Source organism: Dermacentor andersoni, chromosome 11, assembly GCF_023375885.2.
Source record: "Dermacentor andersoni chromosome 11, qqDerAnde1_hic_scaffold, whole genome shotgun sequence".
Lineage (NCBI taxonomy): Eukaryota > Metazoa > Arthropoda > Arachnida > Ixodida > Ixodidae > Dermacentor > Dermacentor andersoni.
In genome coordinates, this window is record NC_092824.1 from 94,251,008 (window position 1) to 94,270,941 (window position 19,934).

Sequence of the window (19,934 nt, forward strand, 5' to 3'; positions counted from 1 at the left end):
CTGCTCTAGTCATACCAACCAAACAGTCATGTCTAAACTTCATCAAAAGTATACAGGCCACAGATTTTTTGCATCTGCTAGTGGACCATTCAGTCTAGTGCCTGTGGTGCCTGTTATGTTCCTGGCCCTCCAGGGCTTTTAAGCGTAACACATGTCCTTGTGTGCCACTATGATCCTGTGCTTGGTTTTGTGGGCATGTGTTTTGAGTGCTAGGCTTGGAGAAAGCCTTGATTCTATGTATTGCGACCTAACTTATTTTGACAAACACTGTAAATATCTGAAATGTGCAGGAAATGTTTAAATGTGAATGTGACCACCATTGTCACATTTTGTTGAGAATTGAGTGTGGAAATTTTCATGTACTGAGATTTCAGTTTTGTGTCACGAACCTGAGGTTGTCAAAACTAATTGGAAGCCATCCACATTCAGGCCTCCTATAGTCCTGTTTTTCTTTGGGGCATTGAGTCATATCAATCGTCAGCTGCAGCTTTCAATGAAACAAGTCATTAATGAAGAAACAAGTCTTTAATGAACCAAGTATTTAACTATAGATAGTGTTAACAAGAATTGTGTGACATCCCAATGTTTCTTTACAGGAAGGGTTGCTTTCGAGGATGTTCTGAAGAATGACGAGGACACGAGGCACGGTTTCGAAAGCCTAAACATCTCAAACAAGGACTTCTATCCTGCCTTCTTCAAGTCAAGTGTCAGCGTGCGGGCGCTTCAAAAGGTGAATGCTTACTTGTGTTGCGTTGAAGCTTGCAAGCTGGAGCACTGCACATTGAATTACAGGAGCAGCATTCCTGTTGCACTAAGGCTTAATGTTTTTACTGAACTACTGAAAAGTGCACATGTTGTGGGCATGGACTGCACTCTGCTGGAAATTTTAAATCTCTAAACATTTTTCGGAGTACCCACTGCCAGTGAGTACTAATTGATGGTGTTTGTTGGCCCCATTGGTTCTTTGCACTTTGTATGCTGCCCTTGCACGGCATATAGCCTTGTTATAATGCTGGAGTGCTCATTGTTCTAGGCTGGTTGGTTGGTTGGTTCTGCTTTTAGAAGACAGGCTGTACGAGCCTTGCAATGATACCGTCAGCATTTTCTCTGCCTGATGTTTGTGTTGTAGTCTAGGGACTTTAACTACCAATTAAAAAGGGCTGGTGTAAAGCAAACAATGCTCATGCCACCACATCTATCTCTCTCTCTCTCTCTCTCTCTCTCTCTCTCTCTCTCTCTCTCTCTCTCTCTCTCTCTCTCTCTCTCTCTCTCTCTCTCTCTCTCTCTCTCTCTCTCTCTCTCTCTCTCTCTCTCTCATTTTTGACCACCCGAAAGGGCCGCAGTCCCAAAGTAATGTTCCTCTTTCTTAGGCTTTGTGCTATCGTTTGACACTGAACCTTGAAACATGGGCACCGGACAAACAGACAGTGAGCCACACCTCCCATAATGTTGGGACTAGAGCATGAGCGCTGAATCGTATGCTGCCAGGCAGGACAGTGTATGCAACGATGGTGCAGAAGCGTGACTTTCTCTCATGGGTTTCACATAGGGGAAATATGGAAGTGGTAGAAGCCAAGAAAAGTGAGCCACTATGAATTGTTTGGGAGCTGTCAGTAAAAGAAGGCATTCTATTTCAAGCTCTGCTGATAACCTTGGCAGAACCTGTGTGCCTATGCCCTGAGACCCGAGATACACCGGGGTGGCAAAGTAAATGCGTAACATGAAAAAAAGAAAAAAAGAAGAGAGATAAACGCGCTTCCTCTGCTCATGGCTGTCAGGACGAAACCTACCGCATTGGCTCAGAGGTATGGCATGATGTTACCGACCACACAAGGCTATGGGTTTGATTTCTGACTCTGGTGTTTGCATTGTGATGGGTGTAAAATGCAAAAACGCTTGTGTGCCTTGCTTTAGGTATGATATGATACAGCACCTCCCTTGACACACGAGTTGCGTTAGGATGTTAAACCACATATTTAAACCCCATGGGGATGTTAAACCTCACTGATCTCGATGAGTTACATTAGTTTGTTGAGCGTTGTGGTGTGTTTTGTGTGTTGTGTATCTGTGACCTGCACTGTGCATATTGTTTCATTTTTCATTGTAAATGTGGAGCAGCATACTGGGGGTGCCACCAGGCAAGCCTCTCCAGGATTGACGGTTAAGACAATTTTTTTTTTCTTGCCAGATATTTGACAGGGGCAAGGAGGGCATTCGAGGCTACTTCTGCAAGCCAGGAGCACCCCAGGTGCTTTTTGTAGCCGGCGTCCCAGAAGCAGGTGACGAGCATGGTCAGCTGCAGCGTGAACTTTGCAAACTGCCTGCCGCTGATGGCCGTGCATTCACACTACAAGTTTTGAGAAGCCTGAATTGGACCGCTGTGCTGCACGAGGTGGGTTCCTGATTTGTTGTGTTCTCCTGGGCACCAGGATACATGGGTATGAATGTTTGTGTTTGTTAATTGGAGAGGTTAAAAAAAAAATAGGACAGTTAGCTCCATTTCAGAAGCTTCATGGAAATCAACATTAAAATAGGAATAATGGCACAGATGTGCCTTCAAATCTCTTCTTGTAATTATCTTTTTGTAATTAGATGTTACCTTTTCACATGTACTATCAGTGCATTTTATCTACAGTCGTCTCATTTCTAACTGCAAATTGCCAGCCGAGCGCATGCTTTTTTTTTTTTTCGACCTAGTGAAAAACTAAAAGGTGTGAACATGTATGACAAACTGTGATAAGTCACGAAGGTTGCTTGTGACATATCAGAGTTTATCATGCGACTCTGCACTCTTTGCTTTTCGCTTGGTTATGCAAAAGTCACGCACTCTGCTGTTCACATTTGAATGACTGCAGACTTTATACTGCAGATAGTACATGTCACTTTGTGTCGTTTTGTGCATACTTGAAGTATGTTTAGAAACACGCAATGCAGGATTCTGCTCTGTTTTGAAAGCACATTTTTGTGTTGTCGATTCATTGTATCTGTTTAACATGAAAATTCTGCATGGTAAATATTCACACTGCATGCATAACATAATGATTGAATTGATTAGATGTTGAGTATTGGAGAAGCCACTTTGCAGTGTTTAATGTTCAAACTTCTAAGCAAAACCGCATCTCACTTTGAAAAGAAAATGGAAGGCGCTTTCCAAAGGAAAATTTATAAAGGGAGTGTTCTCCTCAAGGCTAGCTATTTTCTGATCCAATTATTCATTTTATTTTTTTTTTTGCACCATGCAAGCTCTGTGAGACTCAGAAAGCAGTAATATTGTAGCAGTTCACATTGCTTTGCTATTTGCTTTTATTTTCTCTAATCTTTTGTCGTTCATGTTCTTGTTGTTACTTTTGTTTGTCCCACATCAGGTGTCATCTGTGATGAAGGAAGGTGGCCACAATTTCAGCACAGCTGACTGGGTGACAGCTTTTCAGGCAGCTCAGGATGCTCGCAATGAGGCATGTTTCACTTCTCTCTTGTGTCCTGGCAATTCTCTTTCTTGCTGAGACTAACATCTGTAAAGGGGGCGGGGGAGAGAGAGAGAGAGAGAGCATACACCTTACAAGGAGCACAGAGTGCAGTGCTTCAGTTCCAGCCGTGGTATCATCAAAACCTGGAAATATTAGAAAAGATTCGTACTGGAATTTAAACGTGGTATATATTGCCAAGATCCATTGTGGTGGCTCAGCAGCTATGGCGTCCTGCTACTGGGCACAAGGTCATAGGTTCAAGTCCCAGCCGTAGTGGGCAAATTCTGCTGTATGCGGACAGCAAAAAGCACTTGTGTACTTAGATTCAAGTGCACATTAAAGAACAGCAGATGATTGAAAATAATCCAGAGCCCCCCATTGTGGTGCCCATTAGAGCCTGTGTGTTGCTTTGAAATGTTAAACCCCGTAATTTTTTTTTTTTTTAATTTCCTTCTTGCTTTTCATTAGGTCTTCAAAGCAAATAGTTGCTGTTTGATCTCGTCCTCAAAATGAATTGCTGTGATTCGAAATTATAATATTGTTTTGAATAGCTTTTAGATAACTCTTACTGAGGTTGAGGTGCACGAGCTGTTTTGGAGAAAGTAAGCATGATTTCCTTGTTAAGTTATGGACTGGTGGGCCAGAACCACAAGTCTAGCAAAGGCTCATTCTGTGCTCAGGAACTATTTGAAAACGGTGAGAAAATTAGTTATTAAATTCATGTTGAGTCCACTGTCACGCTTCTCTATTCAGACTCCATTTGTGGTCAGAAATCACTGTTTATGCACTCGTGTTAGAAAGCAGCTATGTCTTTATGTAACAGTCGTAATTTACCATCACCTGCAGATATGTAGCCTTGCAACAAACAAACAAACAAACAAACAAACAAACAAACAAACAAACAAACAAACAAACAAACAAACAAACAAACAAACAAACAAACAACAATTGAGAAAAGAACTCTATTTTCTTGTTCTCTTATGTGTGCCTCTTGCTGTCTTGCTTTCACACTGTAACCGTCTCGGAAAACGTTAACTAGCCCAAGCCACGCTATTTTTCTGGCTTTTGTAGGACACTGGAAACATTGTTTCTAATTTGCCCTTGTTGTAATGTGCACCTAAGCCAAACAGCGCTGTATTCATCAACCTGTTTATACTCCTTGTGTCCTTGAGGATGTATGATCACGCGAAGCTTATGTAAAGAATACACTCAAGCTAATTTTTATAAAAATAACCATTTGTAACTTTTGGGAATACATGTCATTAATCAGATCACATGATGTTGAGAAGGGTGCTATAGCTAAGGATATATACAACGTAATTTGAGGGTTCGCTGTGGATTCAGAGAATCCACATTGGTTTACAGAGATTCACATTGGTTTAGACACTAGTTAATTAGGAACTGATTTATCTCTTGTTCGTGGTGTCACTTTGATGACTCTTCAGCTGCTCAGGACTTTGTGAACAGAAAGGCGAAAAACGTTTGTCATTGCTCTAATTAGGAAGTACATATTCACTCGATCCACTCTTTCAGTTGTGGGCACTGACCAGTTTCCAAGAGCTGCTCAAGGGCTTCACCGAGAGAGTTGACCAACTGTCAGAACTCTTCACCTGGGGCCGCTCACGGCCCAATGGCACATTGGCGAGGGTGATTCAGGTGTCGCTGTGTGGTCGCAACATGTCTTCTCTCCTGGACACAGAGCACGGCCCAGCCCAACGCTTCGAGGAGTTCCGGGAACAGGTCAACAGAAACCTGCAGGAACAGAATGATGAGGATGTGGTCTCGGAATATGTCTACGACAACACCACCAGTGAGTGTTTGGGCAAAGAAATGCTGGGGCCTGGGCTAGTTGTTACAATTTAATAGCATTATTTGTAAATCTAAGATGTGTCTTGCCAACATTAGCATGTAATGAATATGGGATATGACAAAGGTCATACGTGTGTCATTTATGTGTCAAATAAGACTTTGTTGTAGTAAGGTCTGACTACATATTATACTAATCAATGAATGATTTGAAAGCTTTCCTAGCTCTGAATCGGATATGTTACGAACTGTGTACACATGTCAGGTGCAGGAAAAGCAGCAATAATGTATCAAACAGGTACTAATTATTTGCTAAAATGACATTGAAGCAAACACATGTAGTATAGCCAACACAGCAGTGCACATAATGTCTTTGCCTAGTATGTATCAATACGAAGAGGAAAGAATAAAATATATTTGGCACATGTTATCGTGCTTCATAATATTAAATGTTGGTGCAAGTATGAATTATGCATATTATTATTATTAAACTTTTTTATGATTGCAAGCACAGTGATTTAAAACCAGTCGCAATAAAGTCGTGCATGATTAAAGTAACTATAACTGGCATCAACAAATCGGGGGCCGACTGCTCAATAATACTGATGATGGTCTGGTGCCTTGCTCATGGTACTATTATTGACTGTAGTATATTGTTAGTATTCTGGCATTGTCCAATCTTGAGCAATCAATGAGCTAACAGCATTGTAAATTTAGCCTGTGTTTTTTTCTAATTCCACCTATAGCTTCCGCAACATTGTGTGGTGTTAGTGAAACAAGGCACAGAACGTACATATCTAGCTTAACAGATCAAGGTTTATTGCGTCATTCAATGCTATGCTGCTAATAAGTGTCAACTGGAACATCAATGCATATCACCACAGACTTTAAGGACACATTTTTCAAAACTGAAGCATGGAATTTCTGCTGAAGCGATGTTCATTCATTACTGTGTGTTATGCAATTCTGCTGTTGAGTTGCATAACTTAAAGGAATTAATTACAAAGTTAATGAGTGAAGTTTTGTGAATTGTAACATCACTCTGCAATTTGTCTTTCAAGCAGTGTCCACCTTTTCAAACTATGGCTGGTAGGACAGAGTTGCAATATCTACCAAAGGAAATCTTTATTAAGTCTGTTTCCAATAATGTCAATAACCTGGAATGTCATTAGCCAAGGAAACATTATCTCCCAATTCCAAGCTCTTCCTTCTTTTTAACTTGTATTGTTTCATTTCAGAAACTAAGAGCAACAGTGCGGTGTTCATTTCCTGTTTACAGGCCCTCGCTGCAATGCTGTCTTCCAGAGCTTTGAACGTAACAGGCTGATGCGGTTCCTGTGGGGCCAGGTCAAGCCTTACGTTCGAGGCAAAATTTTGTTTGCCCCCAACAACGTGGCAACGCGAAGGATCATTAGCAAGGTCTGCGATTCTTTACATGTTAATGTTGTAATTCATTTTGTCGAATACAGCTAATTGGGCACTTGCTGTTTTCCGAGAGTTACTTGCATAACAGTGAGTCTCTTGGCAGCAGTAGGTGCATGTAGGTCAATTTGTAAATGGATTGTGCAGGCAGTTGGCCTGCATCTTGTGGGTACTGCAGTGACTGGTGCTTGTGAAATTTCTGTTGTTGAGCTATGCAGGTATACAGAGGGGAATGAGCACCATTTTCTACACGGTATCTGCCCCAGAGCAGAATGTTTGTAGACTTGCCAAGTAGGGAAATTTACTAATGCTCTGCTAATGTGTGTTCCCTTTAACGATGGGCTTGCGTATGCGTTTGGTGCACCCTTATACTTTGTTCTTATGCAATTACCTCTGTCTTTTTCTTAACAAGTTTGTAACAAGATTTCGTGCTTACTGCTGCTTTGTTTTTGCTCAGAATTTGCAGTGAGGTAGCATTTTTTTGGTCTGCACCCTTTAATAAACACATGGCATCTTTCACTGAATAGTTTGTCCAGACATTTATTGATGACAGGTGATGAAACTCGGCCACTTCTTTGTAGCATCTCATTCCTCTAATGGCAAAATGTACTTACAACAGGGGTATTTCGAATTTTTTTCGTCAACAAACAAATGGATGATTGATGTTATATGAGATGGAAGGTCATTAATGTAGATAATAAATAATGATGGACCCAGATGCTGCCTTGAGCAACACCAGAAATAATGTCAGATAACGTAGATGAGGTGTTATTAACCCAAGTAAACTGCTTGCGTGAGGATAAAAAGTTACGGAGCCAAGATATAGCCAAAGAATCAAGGTTAAGGGATGACAGTTCAGCAACTAAACGGCAATGTGCTACACGATTGAAAGCTTTAGAAAAATCAACATATGTGAAGTCTGTCTGTGTGTTACTGTCCATATTAGAAAATAGGTCATGGGTGAATTCTAGTAGCTGGGTTTCACACGACAAGCCTTTTCTAAAACCGTGTTGTTGGTGAAAAAAGAAATGGTTATTTCTTAGACGTTGTGCAAAGTTGTGAGATGCAATTATGTGTTCAAGTATTTTGCAAGGAATGCTAGTCAGGGATATGGGGCGATAGTTATTTACATTACTTTTATTTCCACATTTGAAGATGGGTATCACTTTGCCAATTTTCCAATTGTGTGGAAGTGCACCAGTACATAATGACTGATTGAAGCTATGGTAAAGAATTAAACTGCAAGGGATTATTGTTAGTTTGAGTATTTTAGTGTTGATTCTATCAATACTGGAGCTTGTGGATACTTTAGGTTTCGCTATTACGGATGTGGTACCTTCCATGGTTAACTCAAAGCGGTTCATATACCTACAATTGACGTCAGCAACACTAGGAATACTTGAGCAGTCTTCCTTCGTGAATACGGATGTAAAGTACTTGTTTAAAACATCGGCACATTTTTCTTCTTCAGTCGAAGTACCGGTTTCATCCTGTAGGGCTAAATTAGTTAGAGAGGAGGTTGGGGAAATGGTATGCCAGAATTCTTTGGGATTGTTAGTCATTTATGACTGTAAGTCATGTGAAAAAAACTTATGCTTAGCTTTACAAACAGCACAACAATAGGCAGTTTTGCAGGATTTTTGTTTTAACCAAACTGCAGAACTGTTTAGTCATTTAGCTGTTTTGAACAAGCGTTTCTTTTTATTTTGTAGAGTTCACAGAGATCTATGATACCACGGTTTTGATATGTTAAATCAGAATGAAATTAAAGGTATATGTGCATGCAATGATGCAGTCTCAAGAATGCTATATTTCTTCATGATTTGAGTGAGGACAAAGCAGGCAATAAGTGCAGATTTTTATCAAGTAATTAGAAGAAATATGTTAGTATCTATACTTTAGCAGTTAGTAATGCTTAGTGTTTTAAAATATAGTGCTGCTCATTGGAAACTGAGGAATTCGCATTTGACAAAGGCCAGCCTGTGGAACGGGCATGCGGTAACATCCGACTGTCTCTGCACTGCTGTCGCAGGTGAATGAAACTTTCGAGCCGCTGAACCGACTGATGAATTTGGCTCACCGTTGGACTGTGGACGTCGCACCGAAGCTGGTACATTGGCTGAGCAACAACTCTGCAAGGTTGGAACAAGTCAAGGTCAGTGATGTGTTTTATCTTTCGGTGTGTTTATTTACTCAGCACTGCTGCTGAGAAGGGCTGATTGTGCCATTTTATCATTTGGATTGCTTAAATTGATAATGTATAACAGCGTTGTTATAAAAATGTTGCAAAGGCTCTATTGACTTTGTCTGGTGTTAAAGTGCCCCTCACCAGGCCACATAGCTAATCTCGGTTATACGCTGGAACTTGTTATGTGCCTCCTAGGGAGCCTTCTGCCGCAAAGATTTTTCAAATTGGTTCATTAATAGCCGACATATAAATATTTCAGTGCCATGAACCCATGATTTCAGGAGGCGAGGGCCACTGCCAAGAGAGATACTCTCTCCACTTGCCCCGTCTAGCCTCTGCAAATGAAATTCTTTCTCTGTGTGCTCCCATACCAGAGCTCGAGGATCACGTGACGCATATGTCACGAACCCCGCCTTCATTTTTTTCTTATCCTCACTTTTCTGTTGCATAGCTCACTTCCACTTATGGCGTTGTGCATGAGCTGTTGTGTGTGTCTCGTTTTGTGCAGAGCACGATTTTGCATGCTTTGCACAAGAACACCTGACTAGCGGTATAAGTCAGTGCTACACGAATATTGAGGCAGACACGGGCATTTCGTAGAGCATGATTGCGCTCTATGCGCAATCGAAGTAAAACAAGAATGCACAGACATTCGGTTTGTGTGTTTTATTATTTCTCTAAACTTTAATTCGTCTAGTGAAGCAACATATTACACAAATAACAGATGTTGCCTTGAAATTAATTCTTTTACTAAGTTACTAAGTGTACTTGTAAGTAGGCCATTGTGCTCAACACTTTTCATTCTTGGCAAATTGACTGTGCCATTTATTCATTCATTCATTCATTCATTCATTCTCCTTGTTTGCTTGTATCTGATTGTGTACTGCTTAAGGGTACTTATGAGTCAGTATGGCCATCTTAATTTGGATGTATTATTATATTGCTGCTGAACATTGCCTTTGTCTTCTTCATATTAATCTTCAACCCTACTCCCTTACATTTTCTGGGTTAAGGCCCTCAGCCGTCTGTTGCAATTCATCCCCAGTGTTGCTGAATGGGACAATGTCATCTGCAAACCGAAAATGGTTGAGATATTTGCCATTGATCCTCACTCCTAAGCCTTCCCAGTCTAATAGCTTGAATATTTCTTGTAAGCATACAGTGAATAGCATTGGAGAGATTGTAACTCCTTGCTTGATCTTTTTCTTGATAGGTATTTTTCCACTTGTAGGGAGTTAAGGTAGCTGTGGTGCCTTTGTAGATATTTCCAGAGATATTCACGTATGCCTCCTGTACTCCTCGATTATGCAATTCCTCCATGACTGCTGGTATCTCTACTGAATCAAATGCCTTCTCATAAACTGTCAAAGCCATATAGAGAGGTTGACTGCACTCTCCAGATTTCTTAAAAAAGAATTCATGATCACCAGTCAGCCTCTAGAGTGTGTTCAGGAGTACATTTATCTAGGTCGATTCCCAGGGGACATCGATCATGAGAAGGAAATTTACAGAAGAATAAAAATGGGTTGGAGTGCCTATGGAAGGCATTACAAAATCCTGACTGGGAGCTTACCACTTTCATTGAAAAGAAAAGTGTACAATCATTGTATTCTACCTGTGCTAACATATGGGGCAGAAATGTGGAGGTTAGCAAGGAAGCCCAATAACAAGTTAAGGACTGTGCAAAGAGTGATGGAATGAAAAATGTTAGGCATAACATTAGGAGACCGGAAGACAGCGGTGTGGATCAGAGAGCAAAGGGGGATAGCCAAGATTCCAGTTGACATTAAGAGAAAAAAAAAAATGGAGCTGGGCAGGCCAGTTAATTAGTACGGCAGGTAACCGGTGGACCATTAGAGTTACAGAATGTGTACTAAGGGAAGGAAATCTCAATCGAAGATGGCAGAAAATTAGTTGGGGCGATGAGATTAGGAAATTTGCAGGCAGAAGTTGTAATCAGCTAGTGCAAGACAGATAATCGGAGATCGCTGGGACTGGCTTTCGTCCTGCAGGCGACATAAAGATAGGCTGCTGTGCTGCTGCTGATGCTGATGTTGCTTGTAGCTGTCATTTTCTCTCAAGCTGTACTATGTGTGATGGTGGTTTTCCGTGAACCCTTTAGAAACTGTCCACGTCTGAAGGCCTGGAGGCGTTCTTTCTTGCTGGAGAAAAGACAGGAACTAAGGCCACCGGAGAGGAACTTCCCGAGGCTGCCCGAGCTCAAAGTGTGCTTGAGTGGCTGCTCTCTGACTGGGATGGCCGCATCGAGAGAATTAACAAGGTGGCACAGGAAATGTACCATGTCTTTGAGGTGAGTCATTCAACTCTGAACCCACCATGGCTGCTCATTGACTATGGCAACGTACTGTGCTTTTTCGGGACATTAAATTCGACAATTTAATTTGATTTGTTCAATTGTGAAGTGATTGTTGTCTCTAGATACTTTTGTTTTTCTGCGAGGAAGGCTGCCTTAAAGCATTATATAACATGATAACTGCTTAATTGCTTATGGCATTGTAGAACAAATAGAATGTTCAATATGTTTTTCCATAATACAGGTGATGTGATTTATATACGGGCCAGTCAGATTGCAGCAGCTGCATATTTTTGAATGCATGAAAAAATCCATCTCTTTCACATTGAAATTGCTGCCAAGAAAGCTGCAAGCATGCCATCTGTCCAAGCTACTGTGGCCAAGAATTAGTAGTCAGAGACAGTAGAAGGTGAAATTGAGTGATAGGGTAAGGATATCCATTGGGTAGGTTTAGTTGACAAAGGATTAGGAAAGGTGGAAATAGCTAGGAGAAACCATTGTCCTGCAGTCTACTTAACCCTTCTAAAAGTTAATTTTTTTCATCAAATGCGACCCCCCAGGGTCGATTTTTTTTATTGCAGACTTAAAATCTTCAGAGTGACCTATTTCAAAAAAGAAAGATCTACTGCATTTTTTTTAGGGTGACCATAAAGGGACAAAAAGAAACCTAGGTAAACAACAAATGTTTATTCATGTTTACAGATGGGCTTGCATAAATACTTATAGTAAGAATAAGAAAGTAAATACACTGGAATAACTGTATTCTGATTTGGCACTTGGGCAGCAGTCCGCATCGAAGGAATTGCTGCTCGATTCACTTGCAGAAGAGCAACAGGCACGCACGTCCATAGCGTAATTGAACTAGGGCTGTGAGCACATGCAAGAAAATTTGATGGTTGTGTGCTCGTCGGAAAAACCAAACGAGTTAGAAACTTGCAGCAATGCTCCATCCCATTGGCAGCGAGGATCAATCAGTTTTCACGTGTCTGGTGAAAAGAAACGGAGGCATGGCAGCACCGCTCATATACAACAGCATCGTTTGTAATACCAGCACCTGCCTGTGAACAGATGTATTCGCACCTCTGTGAGCAATAAACGAGCAAGCATATAGCGGTGACCCTTTGAGAGATTAGAAAGCAGATAGACATCAGTTTTTGCAAGCGAAAAAAAAAAAAGAAAGAAATAGCCCATGAGGCGAAACCAAAACTAACCACCTCGCGTCCACCCACATGCGGATGTCGGAGTACTCGCTGATGCATCGGCTTAAACAAGCTGTGGAATTAAAACCAAGAAATTGCGGAGTGCAAAAAAAATTTTTTTTGTATCCGCACAGGTTGGCAGCACTTGCTGGGCAACAGTGAGTTGAAAAATTGGCACATTTTTCAAATATGCAGCTGGTGTAATAAATATGTGGCATCGGTCATTTGGGACTTGTTCGCGGCACTGTGTATATTTACGCCTTTGACACTTAGGGTTAAAATAGGCTGATAACAATGATAAAATTTGAACCATTAGGCAGTATGCTTGCTCATGTTCCTTGATGAGATTTCTAGGACTGGCCTGCAACATATGGGATTGACTGCGTGGTTGATTCAAAATTTCACCTTTTGCAAAATTTCGCCATTGCCAGGTGCCGGCAAGATCACATTTCACTGTCACCTGCAGCAGCTTAGTGATCAGCGATACAGCCAAACTGTTTTGCTATATAATTAAGAGGTCTCGCTAAGCTGTGGCGTATGGATTCGATATTCACCACTGACGTGATGCGCCCTTTAAATGCAAAGGGTCTGCCGACATGTGTTCAAGTGCGCGACATAGTTTTACAGGACAGAGAGCCTAGTCAGGCACTGAATTGCCTATTGCACCCCTCCTAAGTATGCAAACTGTCACACTTGAATAAAAAGCTTTCATTTTAATTTTGATTATACATTTGACTGGTAACATTTGAGCACTCTAGGAGGCTCTTGGTGGTGTTCTTTACACCTGCTGGTTGGTTGAAACGAAATGCTCGGAACACATTTGCCTTATTCATTCAGAGCACTCGGAGGTGATGCCACCTTTGAGTTCGAAGTGCAACTGAGGTCTAATAGAACTCCCGTCAGGCGTCTTCAATTGCTCCAGGATCGAGCAGCTAAATGTTCGGTTTTGGCAGGCTTCATCATGCTCCAATCTTGAGGGAACTCTGAATTAGTGCAAACTCGGCCAAAGAGCACTAGGAACTTTGATTTTAGGCAAAAGGCCTAGAGGCAGTGTCAGTTGAATGTACTATAAGGTTTGCATTGGTTAGTGACCGTGTATCGCAGTGTAGTTTTGTACCACAAGGGACAGTATCCGACCATGTCGTTCTGAGCTCCATCTTCCTGTTTTTTTAAAATTTTTTTATTTATTGTCACCGCCCCCCCCCCCCCCCCCCCCCTGTTCTCTAGTGTTTTGAGATGGACCGGTTTGAGGGCTTCCCCTCTGAGGAGGCACTGATGCCACGTGGTTTGACGCTGATGCGAGAGAACAAGCTCTGGGCGGCACTAGTATTTAGCGGAATGAAAAACTCCCAGGACAATGAGGTGCTTCCGCCGTTCATCCGCTACAAGATCCGCATGGATGCTCGCAAAGTGGACTCAACAAAAAAGATTGAAGACAGGTAATGGTATGATTTCCAATCGCTCTCAAACCTTTAGATGTTCTGGACACCTTTATTCGGTCACAGTCTTTTTAATACTTCGGTGGGGGTGAAATGAAAAAAATGTCTTTGTACAGTGCGTTGGGTGCACGTTAAAGAAACCCTGGCAGTCAAAATTAATCCAGAGTCCCACACTACGGCATGCCTCATAATCAAATTGTGTTTTAGAACATAAGACCCTGGAATTTTTAATCAGTTTTTATACTGTCATTGTCATGCCATCGTGGTAATACAATCGTCACCATTCCAGTTTCGTCATCTGGTTGTCATCATACCGTCGTGTCGCCATCATCGTCATACACTCGTCATCATCCCATTGCCCTTGTGCTGTCACCTTCACACTGTCGTCGTTATACCAAAGTCATCATTTCAAAATCGTCATCTCATTTTTGTCATGCCATCATCATCATACCGTCCTTGTCATCATCGAAGTCATTCCTTCTTCGTCATTTTGTTGTCGTCATTTCACCATGCTCGTGGGCGACCTTGGCAAGTGAGTGCAATGGTGATGCGAGCCTATACTGGAGCCAGTGTATGTTGCATGTAGCTGAAGCAAAAGAAGTCTCAGAATGACCACTACGGATTTTAAGTAAGCTGGACTTCAGCAATACAGTATATCGCTTCATTGATTTGAATGCTAATCATGCTACTGTTAACAGTCATCGTGAGGTGGATTCTGCCGTAACTTTTTCTTCTTACATTTTTTTAGAAAATAAAATAACATGCACAGTAGACCAGATGTCACACTGAGACCTTAACTAGGTAGAATGTTACACTTTAATCTGCCAAAGTTGTGTTTTAGCTACTTGTAGCAGCCTTGCACTGTCTGAGCAAGAAATAAGACATGTAAATCTTGCATGCTTGAAATGTAGGTGCTGAAGTCAGGTCTTAGTGAAGGTAGTCAAACTTCGCAAGTGTGCTTGAAAACCGAGCCGTATTTTTTCTTTATTTGCTCTGAATTGAAGTGTAGAATGTAGCTTGACACCAAAACACAGTTGTCACAGCTGCCTTGCTAGTTGCTTTTCTTGTCCTTTTGACAAAGAGATATCTTCAGTGGTGCATCTCTGGATTGGTTGTTGTGAGCTTTCTGGTGTTAGAAATGTAAAGAATTGGACTGGTTGGTTATTCATGACTTGAAGACTATAACACACGAGAGAATGAGGATGAAGAAAAGTCTAACGGGCACCAGCACTGATACCAATACTCCCACAATTTCTTTTTCCTGAATGTGTGTGATGTTTTTCATGCTGCACCTAGAAATATAAGGAGTCCTCACACAGTCTGGCTTGTATCTGCCATTCAGAACAGAGGCTCTTGCATGTCCTACCGGAAGGCTGATAGGCACACTGAAACCATCAAGCAGAGATATTACATCAGGAAGGTGGCAGAGGTTGAATTCATTTCTGTACCTACTGCCTACAAAACAAAGCTGCTTCCTCTTCACATCAAGGCCTTGTTTGGCAGTTTCAGCCATTGTCTCACTTAGAGGTACCCAAAGGGTTCACAGACCTCACATTTTAGAGAGTGATAGTTTGACAGCTGATTTCCGGTTCCAGTGATCTGAAATTTGCTTCATGTTTTTTCTTCACACAGAATTTTTCGGCCAGGTCCACGCCGTCGCCCGACCATTGACCTCAAGTACCTGACGTTTGGCTTTGCCTACTTGCAAGACCTTGTGGAACACTCCATCATAGCACTGCAGACGGGATGGGAGAAGACAACGGGGGTCTACCTGCAGCAGTTTCCATACCCCTGCTACATCTTTGATCAGTGGGTTGGCTTATCATTCGTTGTCTCTTGGGGGTAGTTCTTTCGGCAACTGCAGCTCGCCACTTCACTGTTCCACTTGTGTTTATGCTTACAGTACTGCGCTCTCATTCAAGATCTTGTGGAGGTAGTACTATCTGAAGCCAAGGAAAGAAAAATGCTGTCAAGTATGGCAGAGAACCAGTTGATGTGATGAGATTAGAACATTTGCAGGCATAGAATGGGGTAAGACAGCACCAGACAAGGGTAATTCAAGATGATAAATGATGATGATTATTCTGCCATCCACTACAAACAGCTTCCAATTGGTCACAATTAGAACTTTTCTAATGACCAGTTAACCTTAAGCCCTTTCTAATGGCATTTCTAATTGGTCATATTTAGCTCTCTATGTAGGATAAGTCATTAACTCTGCTAGCCTGCATTAAGCCTGTGTAGAAACTTTCATCATGGCTTTTAAATACTGCAGTGTAAAAAAAAACACCCGTGTCCCATGCATTGGGGGCACATTAATGATCCCCTGGTGGACAAAATCTGGACTCCCACCCTACAGCATGCCTCGTAATCAAATTGTGGTTTTGGTACATGCTACTCCAGAATTCATTTCATACTGCATTGTACTGGCCAGCTACGAATAGTACTTTGTTGACAGTGTTGTGCCAATGGTTTAAAGTGTTTGTTGTTTTAATGCATACCTGCCCTTCGTGTTTCATTTCATGTCACAACACTCAGTCATTCAGTTTTAAATATGTAAAGCTTTTGGGTTTTCCAGCTCTTTCTGAAGGTCATGAAGCTTACAGTATTGCCAAGGCATAATAGCGTCATGTCTTCATGCTCATCAAGCCTTAATTTTAAAACAGGTCAGGAAACACACCTGCCCATGGTCATGTTTTAGTGAAATACCTAGTCGCAGACTTCTGTGCATTGCAAAGGTAGGACTAATTTGCATGTAGTACAAACCAGACCAACTTAATTGCCACTGCATGTGATACCATGTAACACCACATTTCTTATTCAGCTACTTAGGTACATTGAATCCCATTTCAGACTTCTCCATACACATTATTTTTTCTTCACTGCAGTTAGTCACAAATGGCCTAAGCACTGCATTTTAACATACATGTTGTACAGTGAACGGCAAATTGCGTGCAGTGTTTAAACTGTATCAGCAAGTCTAGTCTAAAACCAGCTAACCTGCTCTTTACTGTTGAAAAGCTAACAGCCGCAAATTGCATCCCCAAAAGCCCTCGCATTCAGGATGTACAGCGCAGTACATTGTTAAAGGAACATCTAGTTAGCATTCCACCATTGTTGCAGCTGAGGCATGACATCATCAGCTGATGACATGGAGATTGGAAGACCATTCTTATGCATAGATGTCCACCTGAAATGTCATATCATCCACTTTTTCTACTTGTATCACATATTATCCACTTATCAGCTGAAATGAAAAACATTGCAGTTATACAGTTATACTCAACTCGATTGTATTTGGTTGAATTTATGCATATGGCGTAATCAGTGCTCTGTTCCTGCGGTCTTGATGTTCTTACTGTCCAGGTGTGTGAATTCTGTTTGTGTGCCATTATCTTATCTGTCTGCTCCAAATGCAGGTTCATAGTGACAATAGCAGAGTCCTTCCCCATGTTCATGGTGCTGTCGTGGGTGTACTCATTCGCAATGCTCATCAAGAGCATTGTCCGGGAAAAGGAGCTTCGCCTCAAGGAGGTCATGCGCGTTATGGGCCTGGGAAGTGGGGTCCTCTGGCTCTCCTGGTTCATCGACGCATTTGGCTTCATGCTCATCTCTTCAGTTCTCCTCACCTGCATTCTCAAGGCATGTTGTTTCTGTGCTGTTGCTTGGTGTTTCTTCCTTACAAAGCACTCACTTGCAACTCGTAACAAGACACTGAACTGAGAATTGCAATGTTAATTTTGAGTTTTGTGGTGTTTCTAAGTCCTACCGATTGGAGTTAGTAGCCCTGTAAAGGAACGCTCTAGTACAGTGACACAGTATTTTGCTGGGCTAGTTAATGCATATTGACTGGTTTGATCAGCATAATGTAATGCAGTAACATAACTAGTCTCTAGTTCCTTGAGCTTACTAATCCGAATTGCTTCTTGATCAGAAGTGTAAACACTGCTTAAAACAATAACATGGAAGAAACAAGGTCTATATGAACGAACCATTTGCAATTTTTGTGTGTTGAATGAAAAAAAAAAGACAAAGAAACAACCAACGGCAAAGCAACTGAGGCTTCGATGAGCAGGTGACAAAGGCGTGTGTGCGTGGCAGATGCCCCGCTGCCGCTTTGTTCCGAGTTCGCACTTTCCTAACCTCACATTTGCATTGTGTTCTCATTTTAAGTACTGTCTCTGCAGAACAGCTACCTACAAAGGCACTGTGTGTTGCAGTTTGTATTGTAGTCTATTGAAGTTTTATTGCAACAATGTAAAGTTCTTGCACTGCATTCAATGCACTCAGAAGCTCAAAACACTGTTGATTCAGATGTGAGATCTTGGCTTGGCAATTAAGTTCGCATCTTTCATCAGCCTCCAAGCTGAAATTGTCAGCAAGAAATGACTTCCATTTGTACTCATGATGTACTGATGTTGCCTGAATGCCTTTGAATGCCTTTGTGTTGCGCAGTTTGGCCAGGTGCTGGACCATTCGGACCCGGTGGTAATCTTTGTGTTCCTGGCCTGCTTCGGGGCGTCCATTGTGTGCAAGGCTTTTCTCGTGGCTGCCCTGTTCTCGCGGGCCAACATTGCGGCTGCAGCTGGCGGTATCCTCTTCTTCACCTGCTACCTGCCCTACCCATTTGTCAAGCTCTGGAAGGACCGCCTCAGTATTCACCAAAAGAGTGCTGTTGTAAGTACCTCTCTGTCACAGTGTTTGACTCTTTACTTGAAGTGAGACCAGGGTGCAAGCTTCAGGTGGCTATGCATCATCGCTCAGTCATTGCAACTTTTGGTCCTTGCAACTTTCAGTCACTGGGATTTTCAGTCACTGTGGCTTTTGGTCGTTGTGACTATCGGTCGTTGCAACTATCGGTCGTTGCAACATTCACACATTGCAAATTTTGGTCATTGCAACTTCAAGTTGTTGCAGCTTTGAGTCATTATCATGAGATATTATGCTGTGCAGTTAACCCATTCATCACCAAGTTTTGTCAAATCACTGGCTGTGGCAATTAGAACCAAGGTACTAAGCCCAGTGAATGTCCCAACCTAAAACAATACAAGAAAAAAAGTATCTTTTGGATCACTTCTGTGTGACATAACACGCCAATTTTTGTTAATGTAATTATGCACTCTTACCTTGGATGACAGCAGTGTTTGTCTTTATTCTAGCATGTGTAGAGCATAATATGTGCATTCCTGGCTTTCCACATCGATTTATTCATTATTGAAGCCTAACATGTGCCAAAAGTATTTCTAAATGACAACATGGCCCACATGTGCTGTCTTGCGCCTCGCAGAGCTTGGTGCCTAACGTGGCCTTTGGCCTCGGCTGCAGCTACTTTGCCCACTTTGAGGAGGAGGGAGTTGGCGTGCATTGGCACAACCTGCTCCGGGGAGGCCTACCCCCAGACACCTTCTCCATTGCTCACGTCATGGGCCTGCTGCTGCTCGACGCTGTGCTCTACTTTGTGCTCGCGTGGTACATCGAAGCTGTCTTTCCTGGTGAGCACACAGTGGTGATAGACCCACACTGTTCTCAGGCCATGGATTAGACTAGAAACGAACCTGCTTTATCAGAACTAAAAAAAAAATCATGTGACAAAACAGTCAGCAGCCCAGAGTCAATTCCTGCTCGCTGTGAAGTAGGCATGCTTTTATGAAACTCAGAATGATGCTTTCTATGTTGTCTTTAGACGGGGTTGAAGCTTAATTTGTCTGTTGATATAGTTCATTTTGACCAATGAGCTTCCACCCTGCTTTTCATTTTGTGGGATGCTAGAGGTCTTGAGAAATTCAGGAGTTGACAGTTAATAAGTTGACCAACTGTACTGTTGCTCATCTCATTAAGTATCCACACCACATGGGATGTACTTATGGCTGTATTTTGACACTGCTGGTCACATAGGCAAGAAACTCTCTGATCAACTGCCTTGCTTTGGTCAGTTTGTTCAGTTCACTGTGCCGCTTGACGCGCACAGCACGTTATGAGCAGCAGGTATTCGATAGCACATTGTCACTCCCATGTCACTGGGTCCTTGGAACTGTGCTTTGACGCACTTCGTTGCAACTTTTCAAGCCAAGGGTTCACAAAGGCAGTCTGAGGAGCCTG

At 42.0% G+C, this 19,934-nt stretch overlaps 1 protein-coding gene across 2 annotated transcripts in view; it reads left to right on the forward strand.

Moving 5' to 3' along the window:
• The window catches only part of LOC126539079 (phospholipid-transporting ATPase ABCA1-like), an 88,610-nt gene that overhangs the window by 20,284 nt on the left and 48,392 nt on the right, over positions 1-19,934 (forward strand). For both annotated transcript variants that reach the window (XM_072285667.1, XM_072285668.1), the window contains exons 6-17: positions 597-730; positions 2,189-2,392; positions 3,366-3,455; positions 5,001-5,277; positions 6,553-6,692; positions 8,728-8,850; positions 11,006-11,194; positions 13,624-13,835; positions 15,468-15,644; positions 17,255-17,477; positions 18,291-18,512; positions 19,123-19,327. In XM_072285667.1, coding sequence (XP_072141768.1) covers positions 597-730; positions 2,189-2,392; positions 3,366-3,455; positions 5,001-5,277; positions 6,553-6,692; positions 8,728-8,850; positions 11,006-11,194; positions 13,624-13,835; positions 15,468-15,644; positions 17,255-17,477; positions 18,291-18,512; positions 19,123-19,327 — 2,196 coding nt within the window. The remainder of the gene's footprint in view (positions 1-596; positions 731-2,188; positions 2,393-3,365; positions 3,456-5,000; positions 5,278-6,552; positions 6,693-8,727; positions 8,851-11,005; positions 11,195-13,623; positions 13,836-15,467; positions 15,645-17,254; positions 17,478-18,290; positions 18,513-19,122; positions 19,328-19,934) is intronic.